The sequence below is a fragment of the Amblyraja radiata genome, chromosome 22 (genome assembly GCF_010909765.2).
Source record: "Amblyraja radiata isolate CabotCenter1 chromosome 22, sAmbRad1.1.pri, whole genome shotgun sequence".
NCBI classification, from domain to species: domain Eukaryota; kingdom Metazoa; phylum Chordata; class Chondrichthyes; order Rajiformes; family Rajidae; genus Amblyraja; species Amblyraja radiata.
Genome location: NC_045977.1, coordinates 43,487,611 through 43,507,166, shown reverse-complemented (window position 1 = coordinate 43,507,166; position 19,556 = coordinate 43,487,611). Strand labels below are relative to the sequence as shown.

The following is a 19,556-nucleotide window of genomic DNA, read 5'->3' as shown; positions in this document are numbered from 1 at the left end:
AAGAGAGAACATGACATCAATAAATAAATGCCTCATGGCAACTATGGTAGAATATACTCAAAAGGGGTATAAAGGCCATTAGGTTTTCTCAGCAACCACAGGAGAGATTAAAAAAAGTAATTACAGTACAGTACGTGTCCCACTAGTTTCCTAACGCTTTCTCATGCCCAGCATTTCATTTCTTCACTAATGTTACCTTCCTGGTATCAATGTTGAATACATGCATAGCTTCTCCCTCCGAGCAGTGAACATTCCTGGAATCCTTCTGGCGAGGAACGTCAGGGCCATGTTCCTCATAAACAACTGTCAGCTAACTATAGAACAACAGTACGTACAACAGAAGAAGCCAACAGTCACTAAATGCTTCTTTCACTTTTTTTGTAACTATAATTTTGATTTTCAATATAATTGTACTTTATACCCCATTAGGAAGGTAGCAGTTCTTTACCGCTGCAAAATCATGCTTTCTCATTTTCTTTATTCTCAAATCCAGATATTGCACAATACTCAGGTGAATCCAAATCAGCATGGAGTGAGAAATGGTGTTCTCAAGCCCTTCAGGGTTAGGGTCACAGACGACAACAATCACACACACACACGTACAAATGGTGAAGAGACAAAATTACCAGAGGAATATGGTGCTACAGTTACAGAGAAAGTGCAGATAAAAAAAGAAAACGTGCAATTGGGTAGGTTGGAAGATTAAGACAACAAGACATGTACAAGTGGTCTGTTGGGCGATTTGATAACAGTGCGGACAAAGTTATTCCTAGATCTGTGGAATATACTTTCAAACTTATATTTTCTGCTTATTGGGAATGGAAAAAATGGAATGGCCAAGGTGTAAGTGGTCCATGATTTTGTTGGCTGCTTTTCCGAGCCAGTGTGAAGTGTAAATAGAGTCAATAGCAGCAGGATCTTAAATATACCAAGGACGTTTGTGGGGAGAGGGAATGGTGGAGCCAGGGGGGAGAGACATGGAGATGGGAGGGTGAACATTTGGTTGACGGCCCAGTGCTTGTGTATTATCATGTGGGCATCCGGTGGGGCTGTTGCTGGTTGCCTCCGCCCACGGCCTGGCCGTCTTTTTTTATTTTGTTATGTTTAGAGTGTGTTTATTTAGGGTTTTTTGGTATTTTATGTGGGGGGAAGCGGGTAGGGTAAGGGGGAAACCGTCCAGTCGCTTCCTGGCGAGGATGCGGCTATTAACCGAGTCGCGTCCTCGACCCCCACCCCTTCGCAGCCCACCAGCTGGATTGGCGCGACCTTTCCTGCCGGGACTGGACCATAGCTTCAGCAGCGGCGGCGAGGCGCTGGAACCATCGCGGAGCGGGCGAGGCCTCCCTGGGATCGCCGCTTGGAGCTCCGGAGTGGTGGGCCGCTGCTCCAACATCGCGGAGCTGTGGGCGCGGAGCTCCCAACGCGGGCGGCGCTGACTTTAACATCGCAGAGTCCTGGGACCCTTTGCCGGGGTTCGCCAGCGCAAATCTCCGCCCAGCGCGGCCTGTGGACATCGGGAGCCGCGGACTCCGGTGGAGGGTGGCTGACGAGAGGTTCTCGGCGAGAGAGCCTGAACATCGGGCCGCCCGTAGCGGTGACTATGGGGTGCTCGGGAGGCCCTGACCACGGGTGAACATTGGGGAACATCGGCGAGGAGGTTGACTGGACTTTGGTTCCTTCCCTCACAGTGGGGAACTTTGGTGCTGCTGTAGGGATGTTTGTGTTGTGGACTACTGTGTTCTATGTTCTGTGTTTTATTTATTTATTTTATATTTTTGTATGACTGTAAGGGAAAAATAATTTTGTTGTCTCTTCATTGAAGACAATGACAAAAAATTAAATCAAAAATCAAAAAATGTGTAACACATTCAACGGTTTTGGCTTTCAAATTAAAAATCTAAAAACTGAAACTCATGCTAAATAACTGTAATTAAACCGCATAAACTCAGAACTGAGAAACGTGAGGATTATTGATCTAGTGAAAGGAAAAGCTTTTTTTATTTTATATTAGCTATAATTACAAAATATGGACGTTTTCCTTTTAGCTATACAACTACACAAGTCTTTTAAACAAAATACTGCATCTCATTTACTGTAAAACAGTCCAGGAGCCACATCGCATTGTGTGTCAACCAGCTAGAGGAACAGCAATGAGTTATACAAAAATATCATGTTCACAGATCTAACTCCTTTGTCATAGAAAATAAATAAAAGCATTACTATAACAATATTCCTACAAGCTGGTTGATTTGCATATTCAGTGGTCACAGCTTTTATAACACTGCTTGGCAATAAGTGTTTTTTGGGTGTGCGTGTGCGTCTGTGTGTATGTGCATGTGTGTCTGTGCGTGTGTGTCTGTGCATGTGTGTCTGTGTGTATGTGCGTGTGTGTCTGTGCGTATGTCTGCACGTGTATGTTTGTGCATGTGTGTCTATCTGTGCGTATATGTGTGCGTGTGTGCATGTACGTGTGTGCCTGTGCGTCCGTGCATGTGTGTCTGTGCGTGTATGTGTGTGTCTGTGTCTGTGCGTGTATGTGTGTGTCTGGGCGTGTATGTGTCTGGGCGTGTATGTGTGTGTCTGTGCATGTGTGTCTATGCATGTATGTGTGTGCTCGTGCGTCCATGCATGTGTGTCTGTGCGTGTATGTGTGTGTCTCTGCGTGTTCGTGCATGTGTGTCTGTGCGTGTATGTGTATGTCTGTGCGTGTGTGTGTCTGGGCGTGTCTGTGCATGTGTGTCTGTGCATGTGTGTGTCTGTGCATGTATGTGTTTGTACGTGTGTGAGTGAGTGTGAGAGTCAGGAGGGGGGGTGGTTCATTCTGTTGTGTTCGGATACACACTATGACAACTACCCCCAAACACACGTTTGCTAGCTACATGGAATAAAGTTTTCTGTTCTGACAAACTAGAAGGGAAGTGGATGTACGGAACAAGCTGCCAGAGGAGGTAGTTGGAGCTGGGACTATCCCATCGTTTAAGAAACAATTAGACAGGTACATGGATAGGACAGGTTTGGAGGGTTATGGACCAAACACAGGCAAGTGGGACTAGTGTAGCTGGGATATTGTTGGCCTATTTCCACACTGTGTCACTCTATGACTAGGACTCTAAATGTGGAATTGCCTTTTGGAACAGACTGAAATGTTTACATTTGATGATCTTTATCATGGACAGGCCCTGTCAGCTTTTTAATTAGGACCCAGGGATGATATCCCATTTACCTAGTGTTCAAATGATAACTGGGCAAGTGAAATATATATTTCTTTCTACCCAACGTTCATTTTTAATATGTCTGAAAGATCCAAAGAGATTATATAATTATATATATATATATATATATATATATATATATATATATTTAATTCTCAGCCACAGAAGGTAGTTGAGGCCAGTTCATTGGCTATATTTAAGAGGGAGTTAGATGTGGCCCTTGTGGCTCGAGGGATCAGGGGGTATGGAGAGAAGGCAGGTACAGGATACTGAGTTGGATGATCAGCCATGATCATTTAGAATGGCGGTACAGGCTCGAAGGGCCGAATGGCCTACTCCTGCATCTATTTTCTATGTTTCTATGTCTATGTATATATTTGACAACTGGATCATAAAACTGAAAGTACAATTTGAAAAGCAATATCAGATTTATTTGGTTTGCTGCAACTTAATTACGTGAAATTTAATGCATGAATGTTTGAGTTATTTTTGCTGAATGTTATCATATACATATTTTAGTAGGTTTGTAGCTAAAATGATCTAACATAAGATAATGATAAATATCTAACTAATATATTTGTGGAAGCCAACTCTGACATTAATCAAAATTCAAAGAAAGACATTCTAAGAATATTAACGTTTGGTGATTAGCCATATGCAGGTCAATCTATTCCATGTGAAAAGGGTCAGGATGTATCGAGGCCAGAAAATAAAACAAGCAGCCAGAAATTAGAGCAAGCTGTTTTCCTGCACGCAGCAGACAATAATGATGTTATGTGTTGGAAAGAACTGCAGATGCTGGTTTAAATTGAAGGTTGACACAAAATTCTGGAGTAACACAGCAGGTCAGGCAGCATCTCTGGAGAGAAGGAATGGGTGACGCTTCGGGATGAGACCCTTCTTCAGACCCTTATTCAGAATAATTATGTTATGATGGAGAGCACTTAGATCAGAACCTCGACATTGTTTATGCCAGTTGCTGCTGATTCCAGAGTAATGTCAGAGTGAGTTCCACGCAGCTTCGTGCCTGCTGCTGCTTAGATGTTCTCCAGGGAGCTGCTGCTTAGATGTTCTCCAGGGAGCTGCTGCTTAGATGTTCTCCAGGGAGGGGATTTTACAAACAAAAGGAAATTCACGGTTGCAACGATTATCGTTCCAGGATCTAAGAGCTGTGAATAGAAATAAGAAATAAAGGGGTTTGGTTTTAAATAATAAATAATGTTATAGTAATAGAATTTGACTTCTTAATTTGAGAAAAGAGGATTTAGTCAAGGAGCGGTTTCCTGGAAGAATTATTGTCAGTTATAGCGTACAATATCAGAATCTGATAACATGCAGGTCAAGTGTTTCATTGTTTGTATGAAGAGGAAAGTTTTCTGTTAGTCTGAGAGGGCAGAGGGTCATGTGACACCTCCGAGGGCCATGTGACACCTCATGTTGCAGCAGCATCTATAAATTAAACTTGTGAGCAATTGCCAACTTAATGTCAGATCACCAGGATGCTGCCGTGCATTTGTTCTATTCTGATTCGATTGAAACTCGCAAACCATGTCGTGGTGCGAGGCTGGCCATGTTGAGATTAGAATATTTTCATCGTTTAACTGAGGCCAGTTTTGAAGCTGGGTGCCAGAGATGAACGGGGTGATGTCCTAATCAGGCACAATTGTACATGTGAGGAACAGGCCCATGTAAATCAATATTTACAAGGTGTAAGCACTGTCAAAATATGGAGGGTGTGAGCCTCCCCTAGGCTTCTGACTTACAAGTGAATACCACAGATCGAATCTACTCAAATACAGTATGGAATATTATTATGTGCATCTAATTGTTACCGTGGAAACTTCACATACGTCGCCTGCCAATTACGTCAGCAGTGCCGAGGGACACACTAGGCCTATTTACTGCTTTGAGTAAAACAGAGTGTATCTGGATAAGGCTGGTAATGTTTCAGGCTTGAAGGGAAGTCGCTACATTCATCATGCCCATACATCCTCCAACTGGGGGGGGAGGAGAGAGCCTTCCTGGGAGAGACCACATGCCAGGGCAATGTCTCGGTCAAGACATTCCCCATTTAGACAGAGATAAGGAAGAAGGCTGAGTCTTTGGCATTCTTGCCCAAGAGAGCTGTGGAGGTGGAACATCTGAATATATTCAATGCTGAGACAGATATTTCATCGTTTTAAAGTCATCAAATATTATGGAGTAAGGCAGAAAATGGATGCGAGGAGAGTTGTATGTTGTTGACCAGGCTTGAAGAGCCAAAGGGACTATTTCTATTTTCCTACACTTTCGGAGTCAGTGGGAGAGATGCGGTTCTTCATTACATTGCTAGTAGTGCCACACCTTCTGGTTAAATCTGTCACTGTAGTGCAAAGATATCACGCTGACCTGCGCAGTCAACTCTGCTATGATCAAATACCCAGAGTTTAAAAATTAAAAACTTGGATGCTGGGACAATCTTCAGCATCAGTTGCAGCTCATGTTACTATGGAAACGTAATGGCTAAGGCTCAGCTCGAGGCACTTGCACTGTTTATTCTCTGGCAGCCATATTGCAAATTGTCAGTCGCCACAGAAGGTGAGAGAACCCTGTGGGGATGATTTATCACAAGTGTGGAATGTTGTGGGCAACATCTTGCTGTGCCCATCAGCGCGTGCAGACAACTGCTCATTCCATGGGGTAAAGCTCAGGCTGCACGCTGGCAAGGCAACACAAACAGATGACATTTCACAAGGGCATCTACCACCCATGGCTTTGCTGCCATTTACCTTATCTGAAAATTCTGGCTCATCATGCTCCTGGCAGCAAGCAGTCCTACAATAGATCCATCACTACTGGCCAATACAACCAGCTCATCATGAAACACCCCATGCTGCTGTGAGCGATTGATATTCAGACCTCCACTACACAACACCAACATATTAATAATTCCCCAACATCATTGAATGCTTTTATAAACACGGAAAATGCTGGAAACACATAGGTATTTGACCTGAAATATTAACTTCTCCTTTCTGCCTACAGATGGACTCAGACTTGTAGAGTGTTTCCAGATTTTCCATTTTAACCTCAGTATTGTACTTTTAGAGTTGTCTTTGATACTTTGCCCATGAGATTTCCCCGGCTACCTCCTTAATTATTAAATTGGCTGCCCTGTCCCTCTCTACCTCTGTAACTCACCAGGAGGGCCTCGATGCACAGGTGTCTCGACTAATCCCATCCACATGTGGACAGTACCTGCCCTCCCTTGGTGTAGCAGCGCTCTATGCCTGCCCAACACAAGCATCGCAGACTCTCCATCCTTAGCTGAGCACTAGGGTGCTGCCTGCTCACCCTGCCCGCTCACCCTGCCCGCTCACCCTGCTGCTCACCCTGCTGCTCACCTTGCCGCTCACATTGCTGCTCACCCTGCCGCTCACCCTGCCGCTCACCCTGCCCGCTCACCCTGCCAGCTCACCCTGCCCGCTCACCCTGCCCGCTCACCCTGCCTGCTCACCCTGCTGCTCACCTTGCCGCTCACATTGCTGCTCACCCTGCCCGCTCACCCTGCCCGCTCACCCTGCCCGCTCACCCTGCCCGCTCACCCTGCCCGCTCACCCTGCCTGCTCACCCTGCCCGCTCACCCTGCCCACTCACCCTGCCTGCTCACCCTGCCGCTCACCCTGCCGCTCACCCTGCCCGCTCACCCTGCCAGCTCACCCCGCCGCTCACATTGCTGCTCACCCTGCCAGCTCACCCTGCCCGCTCACCCTGCCTGCTCACCCTGCCCGCTCACCCTGCCCGCTCACCCTGCTGCTCACCCTGCCAGCTCACCCCGCCGCTCACATTGCCGCTCACCCTGCCCGCTCACCCTGCCCGCTCACCCTGCCCGCTCACCCTGCCAGCTCACCCCGCCGCTCACATTGCCGCTCACCCTGCTGCTCACCCTGCCAGAGATTGTGCAGTCACAAACTCTGCTCCCTTGCCCAGGGGATTGTCTGGAGCTTAGCCAGAGGTTGCTTTTGACCCAGAGCTGGGCTTGAGCGACTACCTAGTGCAGTCAAAGTCCAATTCTATATCAACATCTCATGCTAGTCTCAGCTCTAATGCTTGTCCATACGTCCTGGAGAGTTTCCCACTTAATGCCTGGTGTTCATATAGAACGCTTGTGTCCCTACACTCCTTGTTCATGAAACACACTTGCTACTTGTGCAGACTTCCACTCCAATAACATTTGAGACTGATGTTAATAAAAAGGTCATTTTGTAAATCATATCCCCAAGGTTTTGCTCAGAATTATATGTCTAATCATAATCATGTAATTGTAAAGACATGTCAATGCGTGTTTGAAAGGATTGTACCGCTGTTCTGTCGGAACCACATCTGTACACAGTCCTCCTCTTCATGTACAAGTTGTCTCTCATCATCAGGCTGGTTGCCGTCCCAGTAACTGTACTCGTACGTTGTCCCGTCAGTCCACTCAAAGTTACCTTCCTGAGTGAATATTTGAACAATTTAAGAACTTACATTCATTAATTAATCTAAATTATTAGTTATTTCATTTAAAAATAACAGTCCAAAAGATTCACATTCCTTTTGGTATGTTCCCACATCATGTCGGGACTCCCCAACACATGGCAACACATTGTTCCCAATGTAGGTGGCTGGCTGAGTGCCAGAGATGAGTAACACACACATGCATCCACTCAGCACAAAGCATCACAGCGCAGCTTTACCTACGTCCTTTCTCTAAAATATTTGCAATTTTCTGTAACATGCAAAAGACCTAAAATCAAGTATTGGAAAGAAAACCGATCATTGCTGCGACTTTACTTCCTTTGTAACTTCTTGGACAGGAGAAGTGAAGGGAGTAAACTATTGAGACAGATTCTATGAAACTATTCAGCTGAATCATTAAAACAACTTATTTAATTGCCATTTGATATCAGAACAACGACTTACCACCCTTCTATCATGGAGTCCTATCCAAATATCTGTAGGTATTCCAGGAATTCGACTGTTAACCAAATCATAGACAAACACATTCTCTTCCCAGCTAAGATAAAACAGAAATAAGAGATAAGTAATGTTACATGTAACTGCTTCTGCTCCTTTTCATCATTCCGCTTCCTTTCCTGTGCTGTTCTTTACTGCAATGTTTCCATGTGAGAAACCAATCGATTTGCAACATCCCTTGTGAAGAGAAAGGATCATGTGTGTCCCCTCACCTGGAAATTATGTTGTCAGAACTATCATTCACAGCAAGTCGCCAACTTACAACAGTTGTCCACTCCGCAGAATTGTTCATAAATCCAGTCGGAAATGGACAAAAACCGTGTGGGAGAGGAGGAGGGGGAGGGTGGGGGTGAGGGGGGGAGGAAGGGAGGAGGGAGGAGGGAGGAGGGCGGATAGGGAGGGTGAGGGTGAGAGCGGGGGAGGAAGGAGTGGGGTGAGGGTTAGAGGGGGGGAGGGGGATGGGGAGGGTGAGGGAGAAGGTGAGAGGGGGAGGGGGGAGGCTCGGATTTTGGATTCCATTCTGAATTGGTATTGTTACATACATGGTGTGATTATACAAGTAGTCTGCGTGCTTTTACCTGTGGACTGATGCTAATTTTGCTGATCGAAGTCCATTTGAAAACTCAGCACAGTACAGGTCGGCCTCTGCCCAGGTCTTGGTCTCGGGGAAGAAGCGGAAACAATATCCATTGAACTCTGTCCAGAAGAGTGGGCAGGAATAGATGGGAAAGGCTCCAGTCAGACGAAGAGGCATTTCTGCAGAAACACGAATCATATACAGATCACCATCAACAAATCAAGAGCAAGTCACCAGTTGTTCTTGACTGTACACAAAATTGCTGGGGAAACTCAGCGGGTGCAGCAGCATCTATGGAGCGAAGGAAATAGGCGACGTTTCGGGCCGAAACCCTTCTTCAGACTGATAGGGGGTGGGGAAAGAAAGAAGGACAAAGGGAGGAGGAGGAGGAGCCCGAGGGCGGGCGGATGGGAGGGTGGGAGGAGACAGCTAGAGGGTGAAGGAAGGGGAGGAGACAGCACGGGCTAGCCAAATTGGGAGAATTTAATGTTGATGCCATAGGGACGCAAGGACCCCAGACGGAATATGAGGTGCTGTTCCTCCAATTTCCAGCTGTTGCTCACTCTGGCAATGGAGGAGACCCAGGACAGAGAGGTCGGATTGGGAATGGGAGGGGGAGTTGAAGTGCTGAGCCACCGGGAGGTCAGGTAGGTTATTGCGGACTGAGCGGAGGTGTTCGGCGAAACGGTCGCCCAACCTACGCTTGGTCTCACCGATGTAAATCAGCTGACATCTAGAGCAGCGGATGCAGTAGATGAGGTTGGAGGAGATACAGGTGAACCTTTGTCGCACCTGGAACGACTGCTTGGGACCTTGAATGGAGTCGAGGGGGGAGGTGAAGGGACAGGTGTTGCATTTCTTGCGGTTGCAACGGAAAGTGCCCGGGGAGGGGGTGGTGCGGGAGGGAAGGGAAGAATTGACGAGGGAGTTGCGGAGGGAGCGGTCTTTGCGGAAGGCAGACATGGGGGGAGATGGGAAGATGTGGCGAGTGGTGGGGTCGCGTTGGAGGTGGCGGAAATGGCGGAGGTTTATGTGTTGTATTTGCCGGCTGGTGGGGTGAAAGGTGAGGACCAGAGGGACTCTGCCCTTGTTGCGTGTGCGGGGATGGGGAGAGAGAGCAGTGTTACGGGGTATGGATGAGACCCTGGTGTGAGCCTCATCTATGGTGGCGGAGGGGAATCCCCGTTCCCTGAAGAACGAGGACATTTCCGATGCCCTGGTATGAAATGTCTCATCCTGGGAACAGATGCGGCGTAGGCGGAGGAATTGGGAGTAGGGGATGGAGTCTTTACAGGGGGCAGGGTGGGAAGACGTGTAGTCCAGATAGCCATGTGAGTCAGTGGGTTTATAATGTATGTCAGTTGTTCTTGACTGATTAGTTATTCCAGAAGGAAAATACTAATCCCCATGACATGAATGACAGAGACAACTGACGCCATGCCTGGGGTTATCAAGCCTTCATCCATGCCCCTGAATGGACCTCACACACGGCGAGACCCTCAGTGACAGGCTCCATTGGTGCTGAGTATGTGAAAGGTATCAGGTCACTTTGGGCTGGAACGGCAGGAAATCATGGAGTTGGCTGATTGAGGTTGGTGAGGGTGGACTGGTGTTACAGCCACCTCATCTTGTACCTTCCCCACCTGTCCATCAGCCTTCACCCCTCCTCACTCAACCATTCACCTACCAAACGCTGCCTGCCCCTCCTCTCTCTGCACTGGTCACCCCCCTCCCGCTCTGTACTGACCACACACCCCCCATACTGCCCTCCCTCCCTGTACTGGCCACCCCCCTGTACTGACCACCCCCCTGTACTGGCCACCCCCCTCCCCCCCCCCCCCGTACTGACCACTCCCCCTGTACTGGCCACCCCCCTGTACTGACCACTCCCCCTGTACTGGCCACCCCCCTGTACTGGCCACCCCACCCCCCCGTACTGACCACTCCCCCTGTACTGGCCACCCCCCCGTACTGACCACCCCCCCCTGTACTGGCCACCCCCCCCTGTACTGGCCACTCCCCCCTGTACTGGCCACTCCCCCCTGTACTGGCCACTCCCCCCTGTACTGGCCACCCCCCTCCCGCTCTGTACTGACCCACACACCCCCCATACTTGCCCTCCCTCCCTCCCTGTACTGGCCACCGCCCCCTGTACTGGCCACCCCCTCCCACTCTGCACTGACACACATCCCCCATACAGCCCTCCCCCCTTTATACTGGCCACTCCCCCTGTACTGGCCACCCCCCCATACTGGCCACCCCCCTGTACTGGCCACCCCCCCGTACTGGCCACCCCCCTGTACTGGCCACCCCCCGTACTGGCCACCCCCCCGTACTGACCACCCCCCCCCCCCCCACCCGTACTGACCACCCCCCGTACTGGCCACCCCCCCTGTCCTGGCCACCCCCCCGTACTGGCCACCCCCCTGTACTGTCCTCCACCCCCCCCCCCCCCGCACTCTCAGTCCTCACGCAGAGTTGTGAACGGGAAACTTTGGCAACTCCTCTCCACACAGATGCTGCTCAACCCACTGACTGTTTTTTGCTCAATATAAAATGAACAAATAAACGATTACATTAGAGATGTGGATAATTTTCCAATAAGCACATTGATAAACCATGATTTAAGATAGCAGCAGAGACATTCAAACAATGATCAGTGAGTTTGATGTTAATGTGCGGCCTCATGTTTCCACTATCTTACACTGCGTTAGAATCTTCAAGATTCTTAGTTGGATGCAAGGCAGGCCGTCACTGACTGGATGCAGACGGTACAGAGGATGCCTAACAGAGGACAAGCATGAACTGCAGAGTGGAAGCACTTTCACCAAGGCTAAGCAGGTCACAAAGTAATCAGTGAGCTCGAGTAAAATGAGTCAAGGAGCTTTTCACAGATTGGAAATGTTAGTGATAGAGTCAGTCACATAGCGTGGAAACCGCCTGGGCCCAACTTGCCCCGTCGACACTAATCCCACCTAGTCATAGGGTGATACAGCTTGGAAACTGGCCCTTCGGCCCAACTTGCCCCACCGGCCAACATGCCCCGTCTACACTAATCCCACCTGCCTGTGTCTGGCTCATAACCTTCTAAACCTGCCCTATCCATGTTTCTGTTAGTGACGAACATGTTTGAGATGCAAAGAAAGGGGAGGAGGGAGAAAGAACAAAAAGGAAGGTTTGAGATAGCGTGGAAATCAGAGGAGGTTTGATGATGAAGAATTTTGCATTTACAAGATATATTTATTTGTCACAAGCGCCAGTTGGCACAGTGAAATGTGATTACTATACAGCCGTACAATAAAATAAAGAACACAACACACGATAGAGTTCAACATAAAACATCCCCACACAGCAGAATCAAAAGTTTCCCACTGTGAGGAAAGGCACCAAAGTCAGTCTCTTCCTCTGATGTTCACCCGTGGTCGGGCCCTCCAGAACCCTCCGCTGTCGCCGCTCAGGCCCGCTCGCCGGGGTGCTGGAACTCCGACGTCGGGACGGGAGGACAACCTCCGCGGTTTGGACCTCCAAATCGGCCGCTTCCTACCGGAGTCCGCAGCTCCCGACGTCCCCAGGCCGCGCTGGGCGGAGATTCACGCTGGCGGCCCTCGGCAAAGGGCCCCAGGGACTCCGCGATGTCGGTCAGCGCCGCCCGCGCTGTGAGCTCCGTGAACGCAGCTCCACGATGTTGGAGCAGCGGGCCCAACACTCCAGAGCTTCAAATGGCGAAACAGGTAGACATCGCCCGCTCCACGGTGAATCCAGCGCCGCGCCGCCGCTGCCGAAGCTCTGGTCCGGTCCCCGGTCCCCGGCAGGAAAGGCCGCTCCGATCCAGCTGGTAGGCCGCGTGGTGGGGGGCGAGGACGCGACTCGGAGAAATAGTCGCATCCTCGCCAGGAAGCGACTGGGAAACAGTTTCCCCCCCTTACGCCTCCCCCCTCCCACACATAGAAAAACGAAAGAATCCCCAAAACAAACTGTCTAGACAAACTAAAATGTAAAAAAAATAAAAAACAGACAGGCTGTAGGCAGAGGCGCCTTCAATGCAGCGCCCCCAGTGACCAGCGCCCCCAGTGACCAGCGACCCCAGTGGCCAGCGCCCCCAGTGACCAGCGCCCCCAGTGACCAGAGCCCCCAGTGGCCAGCGCCCCCAGTGGCCAGCGCCCCCAGTGGCCAGCGCCCCCAGTGGCCAGCGCCCCCAGTGGCCAGCGCCCCCAGTGGCCAGCGCCCCCAGTGACCAGCGCCCCCAGTGACCAGCGCCCCCAGTGGCCAGCGCCCCCAGTGACCAGCGCCCCCAGTGACCAGCGCCCCCAGTGGCCAGCGCCCCCAGTGGCCAGCGCCCCCAGTGGCCAGCGCCCCCAGTGACCAGCGTCCCCAGTGGCCAGCGCCCCTAGAATGATGATAATGCAAGGTGATGGGCAGGACTGGAGAACAACTGTTACAGAAGCTGTTTCAAGTCGCCAAGTCAACCAGTGTGGAGCAGGAGAAAGTTGTTTATTCTGTGTCACTGGACAAAGGTCATCTGCTGATGAATAATGCTCTGTAATTTCAAGTCAGCGTGAATTTGACATCTTATTAACACATCAAGCTTTGTCTAATTGTTTTATACGTCTCTATAGTAAATGAAGAAATGCCACAAGTGTCGGACCAAAGGCTGGAATGTTGCACGAGCTGTTCTTATGGTTGTAATCTAGAATCATGTGAATCACTAGAATCCAATGAAGCAAATCACCAAAGGTGATTACACAGTGGTGCGTGGGACTCTGGAGAGGCAAACCACAAATATAGATCTCAAAACATATTTGTGAAATAAGAGTAACATGTATCATTATTAAATTACGTGCTTATTACATAATACTACTTTCAATTTCTGTTTCTGAAACGTGGTTAACAGGGCCACATTGTCCTTGCGATGTCAGAAAATGCTTTTATTTCCGTCTGAAGAAGGGTCACTCATTCCTTCTCTCCAGAGATGCTTCCTGTCCTGCTGAGTTACTCCAGTATTTTGTGTCGATCTTCGATTTAAACCAGCATCTGCAGTTTCTTCCGACATTTTTTATTTCTGTTAGTAGTTTATGACAGGATTATCTTATACAAGGTGACCTTTTACTAAGAAAGAAAGAAATTTGTAGAAAAGAAAGTTCAAACTCTTGTGAAAAGGTTTCATATTTTTCCAGTTTCCAAAACATTGTCTATTTAACTGAAACCTTATTATGGTCCAGTTTTTATTTTCTGGGAGAGGATTTCAAACACAGGAGAATTAAAGGAAAGACCTAGTGAGGGTGATTGCACAAATGGAGATGTGTCCATCAGAGAGGTTGAAGCTTGTTACCATATTTGTACACATGGTTAACACTGGAATGTAAGGAGGATTTCACTCACTTTGATAAAGATGTCCTTGTTGACAAGAGGCCTGTCTTTTCTCAGATAGTAAAGCTTTTTGTGAAGAATTGTAAGATATGGTGGTAGTCACAGCCTTACATATGGCAAGTTAATAAAGGAGCTAAAATGTGTAGGAAGGAACTGCAGATGCTGGTTTAAACCAAAGGTAGACACAAAATGTTGGAGTAATTTAGCAGGACAGACAGCATCTCTGGAAAGAAGGAATGGATCACGTTTCGGGTCAAGACCCTTCTTCAGACCTTCTTCAGACAGATGAAGGGTCTCGACCTAAAACATCACCCATTCCTTCTCTCCAATGGAATTAAAATGATCATTTCAAATTAGAGGCAAGACCATTGTCATTAAAAAAGGACCAGAATTCCAGAAATTAATTGCTAACACACTGGGAACAACCACAAACATCTCTGTATTCCAATAATTAACATAGCAAATGTGGGAAAATTGTGGTTTATAACCTCTGGTTAAAATCCCACCAGTCCTACATGTCTGAAGAAGGGTTTCGGCCCGAAACGGTCCCGTATTTCCTTCGCTCCATAGATGCTGCTGCACCCGCTGAGTTTCTCCAGCATTTTTGTGTACCTACATGCATGGTCCATTGATTTCATGCCGTGCTGTGTAGAGGAACCAATGTGAATTCATTGCCAATCACCAATAATCAGTAACCCAATTATGATCACTCGAAGGCATTTAACATCTAAAACTAACCAACTACTTAACATAAAGATTCTCAAACTTTGACAATATACAGTATGTGTGTGTGTCAGGTTGTCCCATTACAGTAATTATGTGGAGGCTTTAGACCAGCAAGTCACAGAGTGGTTACTGTGGAGTGCAGAAAGTTGAGGAGTGAGGAAGATGTGATCATGATGGGGTGGCAGATATACTGGGGGGTAATTGTGGTATGTCAAAGACTACAGTGGGATCTTGATCAGCAGGGCAAGATTCTACTAATGGTCTAATGGAATTTGATTCAGATCAATGTGAGGTGTTACATTTTGGGAAGTCAAACCAATGCAGGACCTACAAAGTGAATTAGAGGAGAGTATTGTGAAGCAGACTGATCTAGGAGTACGGGTACATAGTTCCATGAAAGCGGTGTCATAGGTAAATAGGATGGTGAAGAAAGTTCCTTGCATGCTGGCCTTCATCAGTCAAGGAATTGAGTATAGAAGTTGGAAAGTTATGTCACAGTTGTACAAGATGCTGATGATGCCGCAAGTGGAGAATTGTGGTCAGATTGGTCACCCTGTTGTAGCAAAGGATTGGCAGGCTTGGACTTTATTCCTTGAAGCACATGTGGCTGTGGGCTGATCATGAGGTGTATAAGATCATGTGATGAATAGATAGGGTGAATGTTAGTTAGAGTGGAGGAGGAATCAAGATCGAGAGAGCACAGGTTTAAGGTGAGAGAGTGTGAGGGGCAACTTTTGTACACAGTGGGTGGTTGGTACCTGGAACAAGCTGTCCGAGGAAATAGTTATATAACAACATTTTACAGACATTTGGACAGGTTCATGGGTAGGAAATGTTCAGAGGGATATGGGCAAAATGCAGACAAATTGAATTAGCAATTTGATGGTCTGTATTGTAGTTTATATGCTCTTGAGGTGAAAGGTGAGGACTTCATTGCTATTCTCTCTGATGAAATGGGGTTGAGAACAGAGAGGAAGCCATGTTGTTGGAAAGAAGACCACATTTTAGAAGCCCTACTGTAGAAGGCCATATCCTGAGTACAAATGCGACAGAGACAGAGAAGCAGGGAGTAGAATGGATCCTATCAGGCCCTCTGCTCATGTTCTGCCTTCGACTACCCATCCCATGTATTATCCTCAGCCACTGTTGCCAGCTCCTGCTCATTCCTGTCGCCAGTCACACCTTCACCTCTTCCCCCCCTTTCCACCTTCCGCAGGAACCACTCACCACATACCTCCCCACCCGTTGCCCCCTCCCCTTCAACGATAGGAGGTATCACACCCATCCCTTCATCTCCTCCCTCTCCATCAGCTGAGGCAGAAGTTCACCTGCACTCTGTCCAGGCTGCTCCCCTGTGGATCTACCAATCATCTCCTGGCTCCATCTGCCCCTCACTCAGTGCTGATGCAAGATCTCGACCCGAAACATCGACATATATAACAGATGCTGCTTGACCCACTGAGTTCTCTCAACGATGGCCTTTTTTGGTCCTGTATGGTAGACCTGAGGTAAACCATTTAACAAGTCAAGTCAAGTCATGTTTATTTGTCACATACACATACGAGATGTGCAGTGAAATGAAAGTGGCAATGCTCGTGGACTTTTGTGCAAAAAGACAAACAACCAAACAAACTATAAACACAATCATAACACACATATACCTTTACATAATAAATAATGGAAGGAAAAACGTTCAGTAGAGTTAGTCCCTGGTGAGATAGGCGTTTACAGTCCGAATGGCCTCTGGGAAGAAACTCCTTCTCAACCGCTCTGTTCTCACCGCATGGCAATGGAGGCGCTTGCCTGACCGTAGCAGCTGGAACAGTCCGTTGCAGGGGTGGAAGGGGTCTCTCGTGATATTGTTGGCTCTGGAGTTGCACCTCCTGATGTATAGTTCCTGCAGGGGGGCAAGTGAAGTTCCCATAGTTCGTTCGGCCGAACGCACTACTCTGCAGAGCCTTCTTGTCCTGTCTTGTTGATAAGAAAACGTTTATTTTATGTTCCTGCACTGTCTTGCAACCAATTACCAACCCGTGTCAAAAGGTTATCTTGGATTCCGTGAGCTTTCAATTAAGTCAAGAATCTTCAGGGCAACTTTATCAAAACATTTCTGAGAGTCCATGTAGAAAGATAACTTTCATTCGGACTCTTGTGGTGACTTTCTGAAGCATCAACTATTAGTCAGATGAGTCTCTCTTTGATCACATTACCCATGTGTGCAATCGTTCAGTCTCTGAAAACACATTCCAATAATTTACTTCTAACCCTAACCGCCAGACCAGAGCTCGCCCAACAATCTCTTGGCAAATAGCCTAGCCACGTTTGCAACTCTGATACAATTTAGAATTCATATGGTTTTTTACTATTTAGTTTAACGCCGTTGTATAAAGAGATCATGTCTGACTAATGTCCAGCACATAAGTCCCTTCTTTTCTCCACTCGCACTTTAAAACATAGAAATTAGAAATTAGGTGCAGGAGTAGGCCATTCGGCCCTTCGACATAGTAAACGTCATAGTAAATGTCCTTGATTCATATTTATAACCTCAATGGATTTTAGCTCTCTGATGGTTTTGTACCAATCTGACCATGTATGTATCAGCGCACAACACGGCATCCATCCTCCATTACATGGGCCAAATTATTGCTCACTCCCTGGCCCTTGATCGACTTTAAATTCTGGAAAATTTGAACATTTTTCTTACTCCTTATCAAACGAAGCAAATATTACAGAAAGATACATCCTCTACAATTGTTACTGGACAAAGGACAAAGGTGGCTCCACTGATCTGCAGTCCGGAACCGAATCAACAGGTGATTTCTTGGGTCGTGAACCCGCTGCCTACAGTTCGCGCCCTCCCCACGGACAGTGAGACTGGGATATTATCGGAGTGTCGTTGACTGAGCGCCGTGACCAATTCTTTATTGGGGTCGTTGCCAATAATAACTCTGCAGCAAACTTCCTTCACCGTTTTATATCGCTTGTAAATTTAGGAAAATGTTAACCAATTAGGAGTTAAGAAATGCGAGTGTCTGTCCAGTTTCTGGATTTACTTTGATACAGAGAGAGATTGTTACTCCACAGCGATGTCTACAAATCTCGCATTTGGCCTTGACCAGACAGTAAAAATTCACATTTCGGGACGTTTCCGTAAAGTGTTCCTTACCTTGACTAATTTGAATCTGTGTCGGGGGGATAGCCGCCCGTGAAGCGGCCGCAAGAGTCAGGACAACCCACACGCTGTATCTGATCATTGTGAGCGATTGGCCGTCTCCCAGTCCTCGCCTCTCCGCACCTCAGCCGCCAGCAATGCCGAGACTAGTCAGTCTCAAAGATCACACAGCGGATCTTTGGCCAGCCTCGCCTTTATGGAAATGACCCACTGGGGTCACGAGGCACAGTTTACATCCTAAAAAGGTGCGTTTGGTTCCAGAGAAAAATAACTTTAGGGATTTGGACAAGGGGATTCGCATTGTATTCAGTCACTTTATTAGTTGGGCGACCACCAGAAACAACACAAGCCACCAGAGAGGAGAGACTAGAACAGAGAAACACTGTTGCCTCTGCTCCCCCCTATAGAGACTTGCAGCCAAGGTGGCGACCAAAGTATCTTTGGTGGCGACTGTCTCTGCCCCAACTACTGAGTGTTTCCAGAACTTTCTGTTTGAATTTGCCATTGGGCAAAATGGGTCACTGACTCTACTGGAATACTCCATAGCAATGAGTAGCAGAATATAATATAATACAATGCAATATATAATATAATAAGCAGCCTATCCTGACACTAATACAAACCTTCTTGATTGAAACAGGCAAAAATAGGAGCAGGTATCTCTCCAACCTGCCCCGATGTCCAGTCTCATCACAGAATCATCAAAGGTCATCACTTTTATCTTAGCACTTGATGCCTTTTTGGTTCAGAAATCTAACTATCTCCTTCCTAAAGTCGATCTCTGGAACTTTCTGTGAAGCAGATTCCTCACATCCATTCCTCTCAAAATGAAGATGTTTCCCCTGCTCTCCTTGTCCCCTGTGTGACTGGACTCGAGATCTGTCTGCACGGAACTACAAGCCCTGTCAGACTTGTGTACATTTCATGCAGACTACCTTCATGGGTCTCCACTTGGACAGCATCCTGCTATCTCAGGAGTCAGTCTTGTCAACCTTCACTGCACTCCCTCTACAACAAGCTTATCCTTTCATTGGTAAAAGAGACCCAACCGCATACAATGCACCAGATCAAGTCAAGTCAAGTTTATTTGTCACATACACATACGAGATGTGCAGTGAAATGAAAGATCTGGTCTCACCAAGGTTCTGTGAAATTGTAATAAGAGTGAATGACTTGGAAATTATTCATCAAGGAGCTCCTGATGTCTTTAGACACCAACCTATGGTTTTACCCAATGTGTGCACAGCAAGATAGTGACCAGGCAGCACTGGTGGTTTTCAGTACTATTACACACTGACTGACGTAGGTCAATACCTTTGGAACAGGCACTTGCAGAGTTAAATGCGGAGTTGCAGGTAACACCACTCCAAACACTGCACTTCTGCAATCTTCCCAAATTAATCGACACAAGTCCATGGTCTGAGCAGCAGCTGAGCTAAAACTGTCGGGCTGTGTTACGGGCACTGTACACAAGTTATTGGTTGTTTACTAAGCCATACTTAGCAAT

The 19,556-nt window shown here is 47.6% G+C and overlaps 1 protein-coding gene across 2 annotated transcripts; it reads right to left on the bottom strand.

The window, feature by feature from the left end:
* Window positions 1-3,841: 3,841 nt before the first annotated feature.
* clec19a (C-type lectin domain containing 19A) lies at window positions 3,842-18,239 on the bottom strand. 2 transcript variants are annotated; one of them, XM_033041228.1, is made up of 6 exons: window positions 18,044-18,239; window positions 8,786-8,963; window positions 8,154-8,247; window positions 7,553-7,685; window positions 4,302-4,381; window positions 3,842-4,248 (listed from the first exon to the last, which is right to left on the bottom strand). In XM_033041228.1, exons 1-5 carry the CDS (start codon window positions 18,129-18,131, stop codon window positions 4,302-4,304), a joined length of 573 nt encoding a protein of 190 aa, XP_032897119.1. In that variant the 5' UTR covers window positions 18,132-18,239; the 3' UTR covers window positions 3,842-4,248. The 2 variants fall into 2 exon arrangements, with proteins under 2 accessions (XP_032897119.1, XP_032897118.1); XM_033041227.1 differs by having other exon boundaries at window positions 3,842-4,381.
* Between the last annotated feature and the right edge of the window lie 1,317 nt (window positions 18,240-19,556).

Excerpts from the sequence above, each read along its gene's own strand:
- clec19a (XM_033041227.1), bottom strand. The coding sequence starts at position 18,131 with ATGATCAGATACAGCGTGTGGGTTGTCCTGACTCTTGCGGCCGCTTCA. Across the intron at positions 8,248-8,785 it reads AAATTAGCATCAGTCCACAG|CTGGGAAGAGAATGTGTTTG; the intron begins GTAAAAGCACGC and ends GTTTTATCTTAG. Across the intron at positions 7,686-8,153 it reads GACTCCATGATAGAAGGGTG|GAAGGTAACTTTGAGTGGAC; the intron begins GTAAGTCGTTGT and ends ATATTCACTCAG.